Source organism: Bidens hawaiensis, unplaced genomic scaffold (genome assembly GCF_021521415.1).
Source record: "Bidens hawaiensis isolate Kalapana, Puna unplaced genomic scaffold, B.hawaiensis_p1.1 tig00027062_1, whole genome shotgun sequence".
Classification (NCBI taxonomy): domain Eukaryota; kingdom Viridiplantae; phylum Streptophyta; class Magnoliopsida; order Asterales; family Asteraceae; genus Bidens; species Bidens hawaiensis.
In genome coordinates, this window is record NW_027505085.1 from 13,482 (window position 1) to 30,903 (window position 17,422).

General features: G+C 36.0%; 1 protein-coding gene across 1 annotated transcript; it reads left to right on the forward strand.

Annotated features, from left to right (window-relative positions):
- The first annotated feature begins 3,453 nt into the window (after positions 1–3,453).
- On the forward strand, positions 3,454–10,747 carry LOC143610584 (ATP-dependent DNA helicase RRM3-like). Its single transcript, XM_077085028.1, has 3 exons — positions 3,454–3,693; positions 8,382–8,985; positions 9,090–10,747. The coding sequence occupies exons 1-3, from the start codon at positions 3,454–3,456 to the stop codon at positions 10,745–10,747; spliced, it is 2,502 nt and encodes an 833-aa protein (XP_076941143.1).
- Positions 10,748–17,422: the final 6,675 nt, after the last annotated feature.

The window sequence follows — 17,422 nt, forward strand, 5'->3', positions numbered from 1 at the left end:
ACCATTACTTGCTGAAAAACTCTGATGGAAAAGTACTGGGGATAATCAAGAAGGATGAAGACTTGAATTGCTTGCATAATTAAGATCTAATAGATATAAGGGACTTAGTCATACTCATTACAGAGCCCTTGATATCTTTAAAATGAGAGCTGCATCAGTGATAACAAATAGAAGACAAGCTGCCTACAATGAAAGAAGAAGACAAGATTCATAGAGTAGGATTTGATTTGTAATGTCGTTTGACAGCTTTTGAATATGTAACTGTTTATGTAATTTGATTATGTAACTTTGACTTTAATTTGATGTGTATTTTAATCCTGTGTCATCATCATCATCGTACTCAGTATATCCCACCAATAGCAAAGCTATGGTAGGGTCTGACGAGGGTAAAATGTAGGCAGCCTTACCTCTACCACATAGGGATAGAGAGGCTGCTTCCGGTGAGACCCCCGGCTCGATAGTAGTTTTGCATCAAGCCTTGGACATAAGGCACATAGCACTCAATCATCGGGACACCGGCTGATCGGTGCATGTACCCTTATCTTTCAGCTATCAACGCCACTACATGATGCCTGATTAACCATCCGTCACTTTTAACGTTATTTTCACAAGATTAGTAAAATAACGTCAAAATTAGTGCAATTTCACTTTTGCCCACCCGAGGGTTCACACATATATACATTATATGTGCGCACCGCAAGCAAGGCTAAAAGTGACGGATGGTTCACACGTATAATCCTCTGTAAAGTAACTATAGATGTGTTTTGGGTCATCTGAGGTGTTCCAATCTAGGGGGAGATTGTTGAGTCAAGAAATTGACCTAAGGGGGAGATTGTTAAATCAAAGACTTGTTCTATGGAACATATGGAAGATTGGAATCTTCTCAACCTCTTGGGAACTTGCTAAGTATGGATCCGGGCACACCTTAGACTTCCGAGCAAGCTTCTACTTAGCCGGGTATGATATTTTGTCTATCGGGCAGGGTTACATTCTTGAAGTCTTCTTTAGTGGAAATCCGGGCAGGGTTTGCAAATTAGTGTATTACCGGGCAAGGTTCACTAAGTTTATGCAAGTCCGGGCATGGTGCACTGTATCAAGCAGGTTTGTTCTTCATTGCCAAGTAAAGTTCACTTCTGAGTAAGCTTTAGGTTAACCAAGCTCATGAAGCCAAGTAATTGGAAGACCAGGCAAGGTATTCATTAATAAGTATGGTCCAGGTAGGCTTGATGATTTAATGATATATCTCAAGTGTGATCGGGCAAGGTTTAACTCAAGCAAGGAACAGTGCTACCAAGCACATTTTGCTAATAAGTTATTCTCTAACAAAGAGTTGAAGGGACCATTGAAGAACAAGGTTGCTCGTAAGGGTTTGTCGGGCAAAGTCTGGCAAAGTCAAGAAGATTGAAGTCTACCCGGTGAGTATTTTACTTGGTAAAATACTCTTCAAGTAAAGTCTACCCGGAAACTGATTCCAAGCACACTTCTATATTACCAAGTCCTAAAGGATGGCAGAGCATACTCGGAAAGACAAGATTGATGCAAGCCTACCCGGAGACTTGTTTTACACTTAGGATTATTTCTGAATATGTAACTTGAATATGTCTTATCATTTAGGGTTTCTAGAAGGAATGACAGCTGTCATAGGGTGGCAGTCCTATAAAGAGAATGTTTTAGGGGCACGCCGCCCAAGGCAGACAGACACATTAATTAACAAAGAATATTGTGTGTGACGGCTGTCTTAATATAGTACGGATAAAACCTTCCTTCAAGAAACCCTAAATCGATTATCCACTTTGTATGATGTATATTATATAAATGGAATCTTTTGAGTGAATCTTATTTGTGTTGGTTACCTTTGAATACTGATTAAGAAACCATATGTTTGTTATTGATTCGGCCTTTAACAAATGGTAATCTTTCTAAATATAGCAACCCGTCATTAACTCTCTTGTCGGCACATTTATTTGTGTGAGTTATGACAAGATTTGAGTAAGATCCAGCTGAAATCGGGGACCTGACATAAACGATTTTGCTTGAAGAACCGTTTAAATTATCTTGCATAGGCTTATTTATATAGGATAGGCATTGAAATGATAATATTGAACGATGTATGGATGTGTATGTATATATAGTATTGAATGGCCAATAATTGACGAATGATGTAGTCGTTATCTATTACAGATGTTACGTATGCCTACTTCGTGTTTGCACGCGTTGATGGAATGTTACGTGTTGGGGTTGTATGTTTTCTCGGCCCTGAATGTTATTATTGATTGTTATATATATAAATATATATTTTTATATATAGGAAAGCATGTATAGAGATGTTTTTATATAAGAATGATTACCTATTATCATTATCGATATGGTGTTTCTGCAGGGGCTACCGTAGTTTACGGTAGCCACCGTAGCATACTGTGGCTTCTGAGGAATGAAAATCTATTATTATTAAAGATGTTATTTATTTATACTTGAACTCACTCAACTTAAGCTGACTTTGTGTACATGTTAGTGTGAGTTTCAGGTTAAGAGGAGGATGCTTACCGCTTGGACGTGCTCGAGACTACTCGGTCGGTTGAAGGCATACTTAGTCGGAAGTTTCAATAAAATTAAACACTCTTTTAATGTATTATTAAATACATTTCAATTTGATTTTGGGAATTTGTTTTAATAATTTTCCGCTGAACCTATACTCTGAATTATTATTTTAATGGAGCGAGCTGTTTAAGTTTAAGTATTTTTGTAAATATCGTGTATGAGTACCGTGGTACCACCGGGATTCGGGGTCTTACAAGTTGGTATCAGAGCCATGGTTCGAGGGATCCGAGCATCCCCGAAAGCTTGGACTCGAACTGTAAGGGAAAAGACTATTATGCCAACCGCGAGTAGCTGCACGCCAAGAGGTAACTTTAATTGTTTAGTCATTCCTTGAATTTTAATGTTTCCATAATATGATTAATTGTTTAACTGTTAGATGGGATGCTAATATGGTTAGGAGCAGGGGGTGCTTAGGACGGGTCGGTGAAGTAAACAACTAATAACACTTGATCAACGTTATTAGCAGTTTACCTTTACCTTTCATGTCCTAGATACTACTTGTGTCTGACTATGTTAGGATTCTGTCTTTGGATGGATAGGATATGGCTAACTCTCATGGCGTTAGCGTTAAAGTTCATTGACCGTGTTACAATTCTGTATTTGTAGGGATAAGACATGGTTATTAATCGTGAAACTAAGAGAGGACGTCCTAGTGTTCGTGGTCGTGGTCGTGGTCGTAAGCCACGTGCCGAGGCTGAGAGAGGTGATCCAGCCCCTCAACAGGAAGAAACCCCTATCCATGTGGAAGAGGATAAGCCTGCCCTAGATCCTGCTATGCGCGCAACTATCGCGGATGAGGTTTACCAGGTTCTCCATAGCGCCATTCCTGAAATCGTTACTGAGGCTGTCAGGTCCATGGAAAAATCATTGCTGGGTAAGAGTTCGGATAAGGAAGGGATGAGTAAGGAGATGCTAGCCGGGGAGGAAGAGGTGTTTGAGCCGAGTGAGGAAGAAGACGAGGTCTGCACCTTTAGTGTATCTACCCGAGGTTGTTCGTATGGAGATTTTAAGAAGTGTGACCCTCCTTCCTTCGACGGTACTAAGGATGCGTTGGCAGCACATCAGTGGGTGAGAGAAATAGAGGCCATATTAAGGGTTAGTAAGTGTAAGGCAGAGGACATGGTGACCTTCGCGACTGCCTCGTTTCGTTCTGAAGCGCTATTTTGGTGGGATAATCTGGTGCAGGCTATGGGTGATCGTTCTATTAGGAGGATGACTTGGGTTGAGTTGAAGAAGTTGGTTCTTGATCAGTTTTGTCCTCCACACGAATTGGATAAGATTGAACAAGATTTCTTGACCTTGGAGGCTGGCAGTATGATGCATCGGGAGTACACCACGAAGTTTAATAAGATGGCTCGCTTATGTCCCGATTTGGTTACTCCTGAAGCCAAGAGGATTAAAAAGTATGTGAAGGGTCTTCCGGCGGATATTCGAAGGGGTGTGATGACCACAAACATGAACTCGTTTCATTCAGTGGTTACCCTAGCCGGCACATTATAGGATCAGAGGGAGAAGTTACCGCCAACCGAGACTAGGAAGACGTGGAATTCAAATTCGTACGGTAAACGGCCCGGGGGAAACTCAGTCCGAGATTCATTGGTCCGTTCCGTATCTTGTCACGAGTTGGTGAGGTAGCGTATAGACTGGATTTACCCGACGAACTCGCGGGGATTCATCCTACTTTCCACGTGTCTCATTTGAGGAAATGTTTAACAGATGAGGAGGCCCATGTGCCTCTTGATGACATCGAGCTTGATAGTAAGTTAAACTACGTTGAAGAGCCTATCGCTATACTTGACCGTCAGGAAAGACGTTTGAGGAATAAAGTGATTAGGCAGGTTAAGGTGCAGTGGAAGCACCTTAAGGGTTCCGAGGCTACTTGGGAATCCGAAGATGAGATGATGAAACTGTATCCGCAGTTGTTCCTGTCGCATCGGGATTCGGGGACGAATCCCATTGTAAGGGGGTGGACTTGTAACACCCGTAAATTTTCAGTTCAAAGATTTAAAGCTTGTAAAGTATGTGTAACGCCCTAAATTTCGCCAAATCCTGCGGTTGTAAGCCAATGTAACATTAGTTAACTTAACTTTCAGACCAACTTCGCATGCTATGAAACTAGGAGGGGGTTATGTGAAACACTGACTTATTTTAGTCTTTGGAACCTAATTTAAATATGAATTAATCTAGGGGGGGCTTTATGAAAAGTTAGAAATTAATCCCCTTGTGGCCAAATATGTCGTTTTTTTAAAAAAAAACCATAAATTGTAAAGGTGATATTAGTTGTCTAAATAATTCACAACCACCCCCACTTTCTTTTTCTTCTTTTCCTTGTCCGATTGGAAATGCAAGAGCAGCCAAACACCCCATTTTCTTTTGTTCATCCATGATTGAAGTGTATAAATCCAATTCAAGATTGGTATTTAAAATCCCTACAAGTCTTTTTCATCTCAAATGATCATTATATCTCGTATATTGATCGATAAATGGCTTGTTCTAGGCTAACCGTGTATGCTACCCTTTTGTGTTTTTTGGCATGGAGTTTTTGTTTTGGTTTCTTCTGTAATGGACTTTGGGTCCTACTACTAGAAAACAGGGAGATCAAACAAACACTCAAATACATAATTGTGTTCAGAAGGTTTGAGTGGGTTTTGGAGTGCAATTATCCGGCTGACACAACATATACCAACATATATTTTGAATTGGAGTTGGTGGGTTTTTGGGTGGACAACAAGAAACAAACAAATCACTCAATCCTCATTAAAAGATTCTCTTGACCTTCATTCATTTCAGCCGCACAACAACAAAACAATATTGGTTCACAATTCTTGATATAAAAGACGTGTCAGACATTGAGTGGCTGTCCAATTTAGCAATTTCGAGACTATTTTGGTGGAGGTTTTGCACCAAAATCTTCTTAGGCGTTTGAGTTGTGGGGACACTTAGGGGTTCTCTAGCTCGTGGTGAATTAGTGTCTTGTGTCAGGTGAGTTCATGATGCCCCTTTTAACTCTTTTTAAGTTTTTGGGCTAGCATGTACACTTAAAGGATTTTGCTTGAAGAACCGTTTAAATTATCTTGCATAGGCTTATTTATATAGGATAGGCCTTGAAATGATAATATTGAACGATGTATGGATGTGTATGTATATATAGTATTGAATGGCCAATAATTGGCGAATGATGTAGTCGTTATCGATTACGGATGTTACGTATGCTTAATTCGTGTTTGCACGCGTTGATGGAATGTTACTTGTTGGGTTTGTACGTTTTCTCGGCCCTGAATGTTATTATTGAATGTTATATATATAAATATATGTTTTTATATATAGGAAAGCATGTATAGAGATGTTTGTATATAAGAATGATTACCTATTATCATTGTCGATATGGTGTTTCTGCAGGGGCTACCGTAGTTTAGGTAGCCACCGTAGCATACTGTGGCTTCTGAGGAATGAAAATCTATTATTATTGAAGATGTTATTTATTTAAACTTGAACTCACTCAGCTTAAGCGGACTTTGTGTACATGTTAGTGTGAGTTTCAGGTTAAGAGGAGGATGCTTACCGCTTGGACGTGCTCGAGACTACTCGGTCGGTTGAAGGTATACTTAGTCTGAAGTTTCAATAAAATTAAACATTCTCTTTTAATATATTATTAAATATATTTCAATTTGATTTTGGGAATTTATTTTAATAATTTTCCGCTGAACCTATACTCTGAGTTATTATTTTAATGGAGCAAGCTGTTTAAGTTTAAGTATTTTTGTAAATATCGTGTATGAGTACCAACTGTGGGACCACCGGGAGTCGGGGTCTTACAAGTGTCTATTTTGGTCATTTTGATTTTTTTAAACACATAACCTAATCCAAACATTTTTTTAAAAACTTATTTTAAAAAATGCATAAGTTTATAACTCCTTTTAACAAAAAGTCCCTTTTCACTTAAATAAGCTATCCCAAACACACCCTTAATAATCGTATTATAACACTAATATATTACAACTATTTAGTTAAACAATATAATTCTCATATACAAAACATATAACACATTTCCCCTATTTTACTATGTGTAAAATGTTACATATCATAACTTTCTCAATGTATAAAATGACTACTAAATCCAGAAATACAAATAAATTAGGGTACAAAGTTAAGTAAAAAGATTAATATAGAAATTTTGATATTTAATTTATTTACCTCAATAGAAGCATTCATCATCACTTGTGATGTCTTGATCCACATCCGAGACATAGCCATCACCGCCTTCAGATTCTTCATCACTAATCCAACCAGCAGCAACAAGATCTTTTCGAATTTCTTCTTCCTCATCGAATCTCCTTGAAAGAGCTTGTTTGAAACTGACAAGCGATGAATCATTTGTTCCAACAAAAGTCGGTTCAATGGAAAGCATCTTTTCAAAAAAAAAAAGAAACCCCTTGCATATTCAGAACTTCATCCAATGACAAGTTTTTTGTTTCATCATTGTCATATTGAAGTTGGATGTTCTAATCATTTTTAAAAAAAGTCCATTGAATGAATTTTGCTGGAATTTCTGGTTGTACTTGATTATGATTGAATCTTTGATGAAGCTTTTTCATGAGCTTGGCTGGTTTCCCAAAATCCTCTCCAGGACAAATCCTAGGTCATACAGCTTTCTGAGTACATATTCTTCTAAATTCAAGACCCCTCTCAAGGTTGATATTTTTATCACCCTTTGATCGTTCACTCGGAGCACAAAACAATCTTCTAAATGTTTAAACCTCCATGAAACTAGAGCTGCCATTTTTTTTTCCAGAAATCTTAAAGAAGAAAGTTCAAAAGATGTGTTGTTCATCTTCCATTTGACATATATTAATACTTTGTAAACAAAATCTTCCAAATCTAATCCTTTAATTCGTAAACCAGACTTTTGGTTTTGCAACTTCCATCATCATTATTTTTGACGGCTTTAGGTTATTATTATACCTGACCTTTCATTTCTGATTTGACCTATTTCATATTAAGTATAGTATATATTATGCCAAATATAGAAATCCACCATATCTTACCACATTTTATATTAGTTATAAACTTTCTATTAACATTAAATGTCTCTTTTGTATTCGACTTTAATTTAATACACATATTTTTGCTATTCATTTTGATGACACAATCTGATATGTTTGTTTATCTTTTTTTATAGTTGTATATACAGTGGAGTTTCAAAAACGTGGGTTGCCTCATGCTCATCTGTGTTTATTTATGCATGCTGATCACAAACTTCCAACAGTTGAACATATTCAGCTGAAATACCAGACAAAGAGTTAGATCCAGAATTGTATTATTTTGTAAGGGAGTTCATGATTCATTGTCCGTGTGGCATTGCAAATAAGAACTGTCCATGCATGATTGACGGAAAGTGTTCAAAGAATTTTCCAAAAAAATTCCATGAATTCACATCAATTGACGGTTATGGTTATCCCGTATACAGAAGATGAAATAATGGTTTTTTTGTTGAGAAGTCAAGTGTGATGTTGGATAATACAAGCGTTGTGCCGTATAACAAAACACTTTTAAAAAGATATCAAGCACACATCAATGTTGAGTGGTGCAATCAAGCCGGTTCCATCAAATATTTGTTTAAATATATAAATAAAGGCCATGATAGAGCATCGGTTTGTTTTGTACCAACCAATCAAGAAAATCAGAATCAAGAAAACATTGATGAAATCAAAGACTACTATAGTTGTAGATATATATCTGCATGTGAAGCATCATGGAAGATTTTTTCATATGATATACATTAGAGGACTCCCTCAGTGATTAGGCTTCCTTTTCATCTACCTGGTCAACAGCAAGTTATTTATGAGTCGTTTGATGATCTTGATGATATATTAGATAAACCTTATGTTGCTTCCTCAATGTTTTCAGAGTGGTTAAAATGCAATCAAAATTATCCAGAAGCACGTACTTTAACTTATGTTGAATTTCCTACAAAGTTTGTTTGGAAAGCCGACAAACGTTATTCGAAACCAAGGAAAAAAGGATTTTCCATTGACAGAATTCATGCAGTTTCTCCTTCTCTTGGTGAAGCTTATTATTTAAGAATTTTGTTGAACAAGGTAAAAGGTCCAACAACATTTTCTCAAATTCGAACAGTCAACTCTGTTGAATATCCAACATTTAGAGATGCATGTTATGCATGTGGCCTTTTGGATGATGACAATGAATACGTTGAAGCAATTGTAGAAGCAAGTTTTACTGGCACTGGTTATTACTTAAGAAGTTTATTTTGCACATTGCTAATGTCGGAGAGCATGTCTAGACCTGAATTTGTTTGGGAAAAAACTACGTGGACTTATTTTTCAGATGATATTTTAAACAAACAACGCATTGTTTTAAAGCATCTAGGTATAAAAATTCATATCATGATTTAATTTCATGTTTTATTATCTCTATTTAAAAATATATATTTAATTTATTTTTTGTATAACACATTTTTTTAAAATGTACAGGTTTAGAACTTAATGAAGAACAACTCAAAAACCTTACATTGTTTGAGATAGAAAAGTTTCTATTAAGAAATAATTCTATTCTAAAAAAGTTTTCTACCATGCCTTTTCCTAATAAAGATTCCATCTCTTCTGCAAATAATCTTTTACTTAGTGAAGAACTAGCTTATGACAATGTTATGTTAGCTCAAGAGTTTGAACAACTGTTTTCTTCATTTACTGATGAGCAGCATTCTGTATATAAAGAAATCATTGAAGCGGTTGATAAGAATAAAGGTTGGGTATTTTTTGTTTATGGTTATGGTGGGACTGGAAAAACTTATCTTTGGAAGACCTTATGTGCATCTATAAGATCTCAAGGAAAAATTGTTTTAAGTGTTGCTTCAAGTGGAATCGCATCACTTTTGTTATCCGGAGGTAGGACTGCACACTCCAGGTTTCACATCCCAATTAATTTGGTTGAGGATTCATTTTGTTACATAAAGCTAGATAGCGATCTTGCATATTTATTAAGAGAAACCTCACTAATTATATGGTATGAAGCACCGATGGTACACAAGCATGGGTTTGAAGCTTTGGATAGATCATTAAAAGATATTTTAACATCCGCATCAGGAGCTTCTTCAAATTTACCATTTGGTGGAAAGGTGATTGTTTTTGGAGGAGACTTTAGACAAATATTACCGGTTGTCCCAGGTGGAAGTAGACAACAAATTGTCAATTCATGTTTAACTTCTTCTTACATTTGGAGAAATTGCAAAGTCCTTAAGTTTAAAAAAAATCTGAGGTTAAGTACCTCAATCCATTCAACTGAAATTGAGCAAACTAAAATGTTTGCACAATGGCTTTTGGATATAGGCGAAGGTAATGTTGGTGGTACCAATGATGGTGAAGCACAAATAGAAATACCAGAAGATCTTCTTATCAGACATTCATGTGATTCAGTTTCTGAATTAATAGACTATCCATTCGTTTTACAAAATTTCAAAAAACAAAATTATTTTCATGGAAGAGAAATACTTGCTCCAAAAAATGATATTGTTCAAGAAATTAATGATCGTTTGCTGTCAATATTTCCTGGAGAAGAAAGGGAATATCTAAGTTCTGATAGTGTATGTCCTACCGACATGATTAATGAGAATTTAGATGAAAGTTTATGCTCTCCATACATTCTTAATGGAATTAAAGCATCAGGTTTTCCAAACCACAAGTTGGTGTTAAAGGTAGGAGTTCCTGTTATGCTACTTAGAAATATTGATCAGAAAAGTGGATTGTGTAACGGTACTCGGTTAAAGGTGGTCCCGTTGGGAAAACGTATTATACGAGTGGAGATTATATCAGGTAGTAATATTGGAGATAGGCATTATATTCCAAGAACTACTTTAATACCTACCGACAAAAAACTTCACATTAAGCTACAAAGAAGACAATGTCCGCTTGCTTTATGTTTCGCAATGACCATAAACAAAAGTCAAGGGCAATCACTATCAAGAGTTGGATTATATTTGAAAAGGCCCGTTTTTACACATGGTCAATTGTATGTTGCATTATCAAGAGTTACAAGACGAGACAGACTTAAAGTTCTAATTCTAGATAGTGATGGTAATACTTCAAATGAAACATCAAATGTTGTATTTAAAGAAGTATTTCGAAGTTTGTAAGTACTTTTCAAAAGTTTATCAATATTCATGTTTTTAAACAATTATGGTCAATTATTTTGCATCTCATAATGTTTACATATATTCCACAATCATAATCGTTGAATTCAATCAATATAATAAAAAGCCTTTACTTCAAGCAATATAATTAAAAGTAGTCCATCATTATAGTACTAAGTTACAAACATTCTAAATTAGCAAAAAGTCTTACATAAAGCCATACATATTCTAACTTCAAACATTACTTCAAATATTGTTTAAAAAACTATCATCCACCATAATTAAAAGGTCAAAGTCATCATTGCCAAACATAAAACATAAAAAACAAATTGTCTTAATTGTTCACAACATTACTTATGATTATTTTCCCCTCCCTTTAGTTAAAAGTAAACAAACATTTGTCACCAATATTCAAGTCAAAAGTGGTTAACATACCTTTGAAGTCGTGGACACGGTATCTCGGTTTGTTGTGTGGAGTTTCCACACGAAGTTCACTTTTAAATTCCACACCTTCGTTGTTTCTGATGATCACATTCCTTGCTTTATTCAACTTTGATTTGCTTGCAAAACGATTTAGCAAACGCTGGGAAAAAAAATGAAAACATTATATTTTATGAATGCTATATTTGGAGTGTAAAATTAAAACTATCACAAATTGTTAGAGAATTACCAAACGATCAACAATTGTTTTCTGGAATTGTAGATCATCATCATCCACATTAACCGCATCATCATTTACTTCATCACCATTTAGACCATCATCAACTTCAACATGAACCTTATTAATCCCACCAACATTTTCTTCATCACCATTGTTACAGGTATCAACATCAACAACATCAACATCAACAAAATGCTGCTCATGAACATCAACATTATTTTAAGACTCTTGATTCATTCCCACAGAAGTTACTTCAAAATCAGCATTATTCTCATCAAGATTATCATCAGATTCATCTTCAATAGATTCAAGATCAAGATCTATAATTTCTTGAACATTTTCCTTGAAAAGCTGTCAACTTGAAAACATCTCTACCATCATAATCAAATACCATATGCTGTCCCGTGTTCAGTTTCAAAGCTTCAACTACTTTCAGCCAACCCCTTATAAAAAATAAATTCCTCCAATTTGAAGGATTTTAACTGTACAATCATTCATGTCATCAGCACGTATCGTAAAATATCCGATAGAGATATTTTCTAGGTCTTCAAATCGTTGAAAAAAGAAAATTGGCACCTCCTTTATATTCAAAAACATGAAAAACTATTTTAAAATTTTCTATACTCTAACTATTACTTTAAAGTCACAATTAGAATACATACCACATAATCAATGTCAACATAGAACAGCTTTTTGTAGAATGAATTGCCGTCAGCAGTAACACGAGTGTCATTGAAATGCTGAATTGTGAAACATGAATTTCCATGATGCTTAAAGACCAATAAATCGTCATAAGCTAACTTCAAATCAGAAGCAACGTTTTCCCATCCTTTAGTTATCCTATAACCATTCTTCACATATTTTTCCATTTAGATCCACTTTTTGTTCTAATAGTAGTAGAACCAAGTGGATAATTGTATTTTAAAATTAACTCATCGTAGTTTAACGGTAGCTTCTGAAATAAATACAAATTCAAAACCCTTTTACATTAATATACTTATTATTTACTGATACTATTTAAAACTAAAAGGCTTACCATAGAAGTTGCATTAGGGTTTTTTACAATCCTAAGAAACCTTGGGCCCATCTGACCTGTGAATGATTATAACAGTCAATTTTGTATTACAGCTTATGTTGTCATTCAAACATATCAATAAATAAACACTAACACAATGTCAAAAATAATACAAACATTATTTCATTCTGATTATATTTCTTTTCAAAAGCCCTAATTTTATTTATCAAAATACACATACATAATTTTTCATTGAATTTTGTTATGCAATCTACATAAACATAAAGATAACTTATATTAAAACATTAAACTTAAAAGATTATTTTAATCATCACCGTCTTTACTAAAAACTTTAAGGGTTTCACTTATTTTAACCTTAATCAACACAATACTTAGTATGTGAAAAGTAACTCACCAAATATAGAAGATCTTAACAACACGATAACTGATTCTTTTAGTTCAGCCGTATATACTTTTGATGTGGAAGATGGAAGATGGAAGATTGAAGATTGAAGAGTGAGGATAGAAGATGAAAAGGAGTTAATGTAAAGATATTAGGTTAAAAGTGTTTTATTGGGATTCAAAGTTATATAGATAATTATATTGTTCATTTTTATTCTTTTATTTTTTATAATAAAATTAATATGATGTTTTTTTAACAAAAAATTCCGAACTTTTTAATTTTTTCATAAACATTAATTCATTTTTTCTTTTACAATCTAATAGAAGATTAATTATTTATAAAATTGATATGAAATTTACAAATTACTCATATAAATAACATTAATGAAGTTTTTATGTATAGTTGATCCCCTTCATTTTTTAAGTTTAATATTTATAAAGAACTTAAGTGTACTAATTATCATGTAATTTTGTAAATGATACTCTATGAAACTTTGTAGTGAATTAATTCAAAGGCAAAAATGGATGATTCGATAGTCGATACAAACATCAAACTCTCTATATTAATGTCTTTAGAAATTAGTAAATGAAAACTAGAATCTATATATCTTAAAACAATATATTTTAATTGAATTTTATGGTTATATTTGAAGTTGATTTTTATAAATTTCACACATTTTATAATATATTGTTATTAATATGTTTATGAAAACACATTTCTCAACTCGTGTAGAACACGGACATATAACCTAGTATATATATATATATAATTACATTAAAAATCACTGGAATTTCTCTCACTTGTTCACTTAAATAATATTTTTTTACCTTTATAATTATTTTCATTCTCCTTCCTCACAAACCACTTTAGAAAATATTAAAATTAATAAATTATACGGTATGAACAGTGAAACCTCAAATTTGAATTTCTCATATAACATTTTCTCTCTTCTAAATTCACAACCACTCATAACCATACCATATAATTTGCAAATTTCTCTTGCATATTTTTAAAACGGGTTAAAATGCTTTTACATATGTGACCGAAGGTCTCAAGTGCCCTTATGAAGCGAAAGATTAAAGTATCACGGCTTGTCTTACGTTGATGATAAGACTAAGGGTAATGGGGCGCCAACCCTTGGGCGCGATCTAGGTGACAGCCGCACACACCACTACCACCCTCACGAGAGCGGGGGCGCGAAGGCGGAGGGAAAGCCGGACCACGGGGCTCAAAAGAGCCGTTGGACATTGATTTGCTCAAAAGAGCCGTTGGGCTTGAGTTTATATAAAAAATTATTTTTATTTTTAATTACAAACCCTACCGTTACCACTATAAATAACAACCCCATATTATAAAAATAACACACCAATCTCACTCCTTTTCTCTCTACTATTATTTACAAAACCTCTCTAAATTTCTCAAATTTATAACCATGAAATGTGCATGCCGGGGTTCAAAATTGGGACATTTCGAAGATAGAAACTTTAATAATTACCTATAAGCCAACCAACCAAGCTACATTGATGTCTTCATTAATCAATCATATATAATATATATTTAAAAAAAACAATGTATAAAACATAGATATACAAGTTTGCTATTATTATTATTATTATTATTATTATTATTATTATTATTATTATTATTATTTTTTTTTTGGTTATTATTATTTTGTTATATGTTTATGAATTATATATATGTGTAAATATATATTTAAATTATCTATGATGTCATCCGGGTCAGGCCCGGCTTCGAGAATGCGAAAAAAAATTTGGGCCATTTGTGAATTTTTTTGGGTCTTTAGTAAAAAGAACATTTTTTGGGGTTTAAACAATGTAATTTCAAATGGGTTTAATTTATTATGATTTGAGTTGTGTAAAAAAAATTTGTATAAAAATAAGCTTAAAGAGGTGTTTGGGATTCCTTATTTTGCCTCCTTATAACTTTTCATTAAGTTGATAAGTTACAAAAGTGTAACTTATGAAACTTTTCCTCTCACAATATAAGCAATCCCAAACACCTTATTACTTTTTCAAAAGTTTATAAGATATAAGTTGGTGAAAATAAGCAATCCTAAACACCCCTTAAAATGTCTCAAATAAGATTTGAACCCACAATCTTTTGGTTAGATGTCATACCCATTACCAACCTAGTGGTCATGCAATTGTGTTGAAACATTGAATACACATATATTCTTTCATAAAATTAAATATAATTTAAAAAAAAATTGGGTCTAGCGGGGTGTCGGGCATGTAGCCGTCGACTACCCCACCATACTCTACAGCCGGCTCTGATCTGGGTCAAACACCGATTCGACTTCCCGAATCGGTCCGACCTTTGACCCGGTAAGGCGTCCAGGCTGGGTCTGAAAACATTGAATAAAACACAAAAACAACGCCTACAATATAATATTAGTAATTTTAAGTTTTAACACATGCTGCTACGTTTCTAAAAAGAGTTCGGCGGGTCGTGTACAGTAACTCAACGACGCCGAAGAACGATAATTTTATTTTCAGTAGGATCGGTTTTACCATTTAAAAGGGGGTGACGGCGCAGCTTGTTGTCCGCTTAAGTGCCTCTTTACTGTAATCGGCTTCTTTTATAAATGAAAATTTCAGTTTTTGAAATAGTAATATTGTGGGGGTCTATACTTAATAAATAAATAATATTCAGGAACCGGTGGCTGTGGCATGCAAATTGGTAAACGAAAACCAAAAGCAGCATTGAAATCGATGGAACACGAGACTCGATCTAAGGCGGCACCGGACTGGACCGTCGAGGAATCCTTAATTCTGGTCAATGAGGTTGCCGCCATTGAGTCCGACTGCGGCGCCACGCTGTCTTCTTTCCAGAAGTGGAAGATTATCGTCCAGAACTGCAATGCGTTGGATGTCAATCGGAATCTCAACCAGTGCCGGAGGAAATGGGATTCATTACTCTCAGATTACAAACATATCAAACGGCTCCGGATCAAAGAAGGCCACTTTCAATTCCGACTTGTTTAAGGCCATCCAACGCCACGTTGGGGACTGCGAGGGCGGTTACGACACCGATGAGCATCCGCCTGCTGTTGTTCTACAGTCCGGTAATTCCGGTTCGGGCTTTATTTAGCTGGGTTAATTGGGTTTCGAGTTATGGCAAAGCCCCTTGAAGAAACACTAAGTGACCCCGGGCAGATTACGGATAATCTGGGGGTTAAATAGATGTTTCCCACGAGGGTTAGGTCCGGCAAAGATGGTTATTCCTCTGATGACCTGCAAAACAGACACCGTGAGCTCGTCACTGAGAAGGGGGGGTACCTCCTTGTGACCACCCTCCGGCGTGAGAATCAGACTAGATTGCCCTTGAATATAAGTGTATATTAAGAGAAATTGCTAGAGCAGATATCAGATAATATATGGAGATATAAGATAATGATACCGTTCCAAGGTGTTGGAGTATTTATAGCCGAAGGTAGGTTTCCAAGCAGTACAGCCAGCTGTATAATATTCCTTTTCTACCAACTGTGGGCTACGCACGTGCCATGCTGGTGGTTGGTGGGTAGGCAGCGGCTGATAGTGACATGGCCGGCTGTGTACTATTCCTTTCCACCAACTGCAGGCTATGTACGTGCCACGACAGGGGTTGGTGAGTAGGCAGCGGCTGATAGTGACATTAAGTACTGGAGCGTGCTCCTCGTCGTACTATTGTCAGTGAGCTGTCGCTGCTTTGATCAGATCTTTTGTCCATACCTTGGCAGGTATAGTACAAAAGATCCTCCAGTAGCGTACGGACTGGCTCATTTGGGTGGGAGTATTCCCGGCTTGCTCATTCCTTCTTCAGGTGACATTACTGAATTATTTGAGAGTTAGTGCCTTGTGCGTGTAGCCTTGCTGTTAGTGCGGGTAGCCTTCCCTGATTTCTAGTATCCGCAGCTGCGGGAACAGGCGGGGTACGTCACCATTGGAAGGCTTTTCCTGCGGGAACAGCTTGCGTACTGCGCGTAAGGACGTCATCTCTCTGAGCATGGTGGGTCCTGCGGATCCAGTTGGTCTTTGCGCAGACGTCCCTCTATGGTGAGTCTTGCGGGTCCAACTGCTCAGACGTCCCTCTTTAAGGTGAGTCTTTCGGGTCCAACTGGGTTCTGTTGGGACCTACCTCTTCAAGTCCCCCCAGTCCAATGTTCTTCTCATGAATTGTTAATAAGTGAGGTGAACTTTCGGACTTAAGCAAGGGGTTTCGAAAAGGGTTTAGTTTTAAGGTTCTCCGTGGGGATTCTTCCCGCGGGTTTCCTAATGTCACGCAGAATTTCCCACTTTTCTGCTTGATCTTTGGGTATGATGCGGGTAGGTGTGTAACCTCCTCGCAAGTCAGGAGCGTTGAGTTTCAGTTGTATAGGTTCTCCACGAGGTTTTGGTACTTTTAGACTTAGTGATCAATTATGTTTAAACAACCAATTCCATCTTGGAGCATCAAACAATCTAGTTCTCAATGTTCCCGCTATGCGGGGATGTTATATCCCTTTCCACAAGCATGGCCCAGAAGATCCTTCTTGGTTTCAATTCCCTGCGAGTGCTAAGTATGTGAAGGGTTCCGCCTTGACACTGTACCCGCACTCGT

What these genes read in the sequence shown, in the direction of transcription:
- LOC143610584 (XM_077085028.1), top strand. Translation starts at nt 3,454, where the DNA reads ATGGAAAAATCATTGCTGGGTAAGAGTTCGGATAAGGAAGGGATGAGT. An exon ending in AAATAGAGGCCATATTAAGG is followed by an intron (nt 3,694 to 8,381) that starts GTTAGTAAGTGT and finishes GATATACATTAG; the next exon opens with AGGACTCCCTCAGTGATTAG. An exon ending in CATTGTTTTAAAGCATCTAG is followed by an intron (nt 8,986 to 9,089) that starts GTATAAAAATTC and finishes TAAAATGTACAG; the next exon opens with GTTTAGAACTTAATGAAGAA.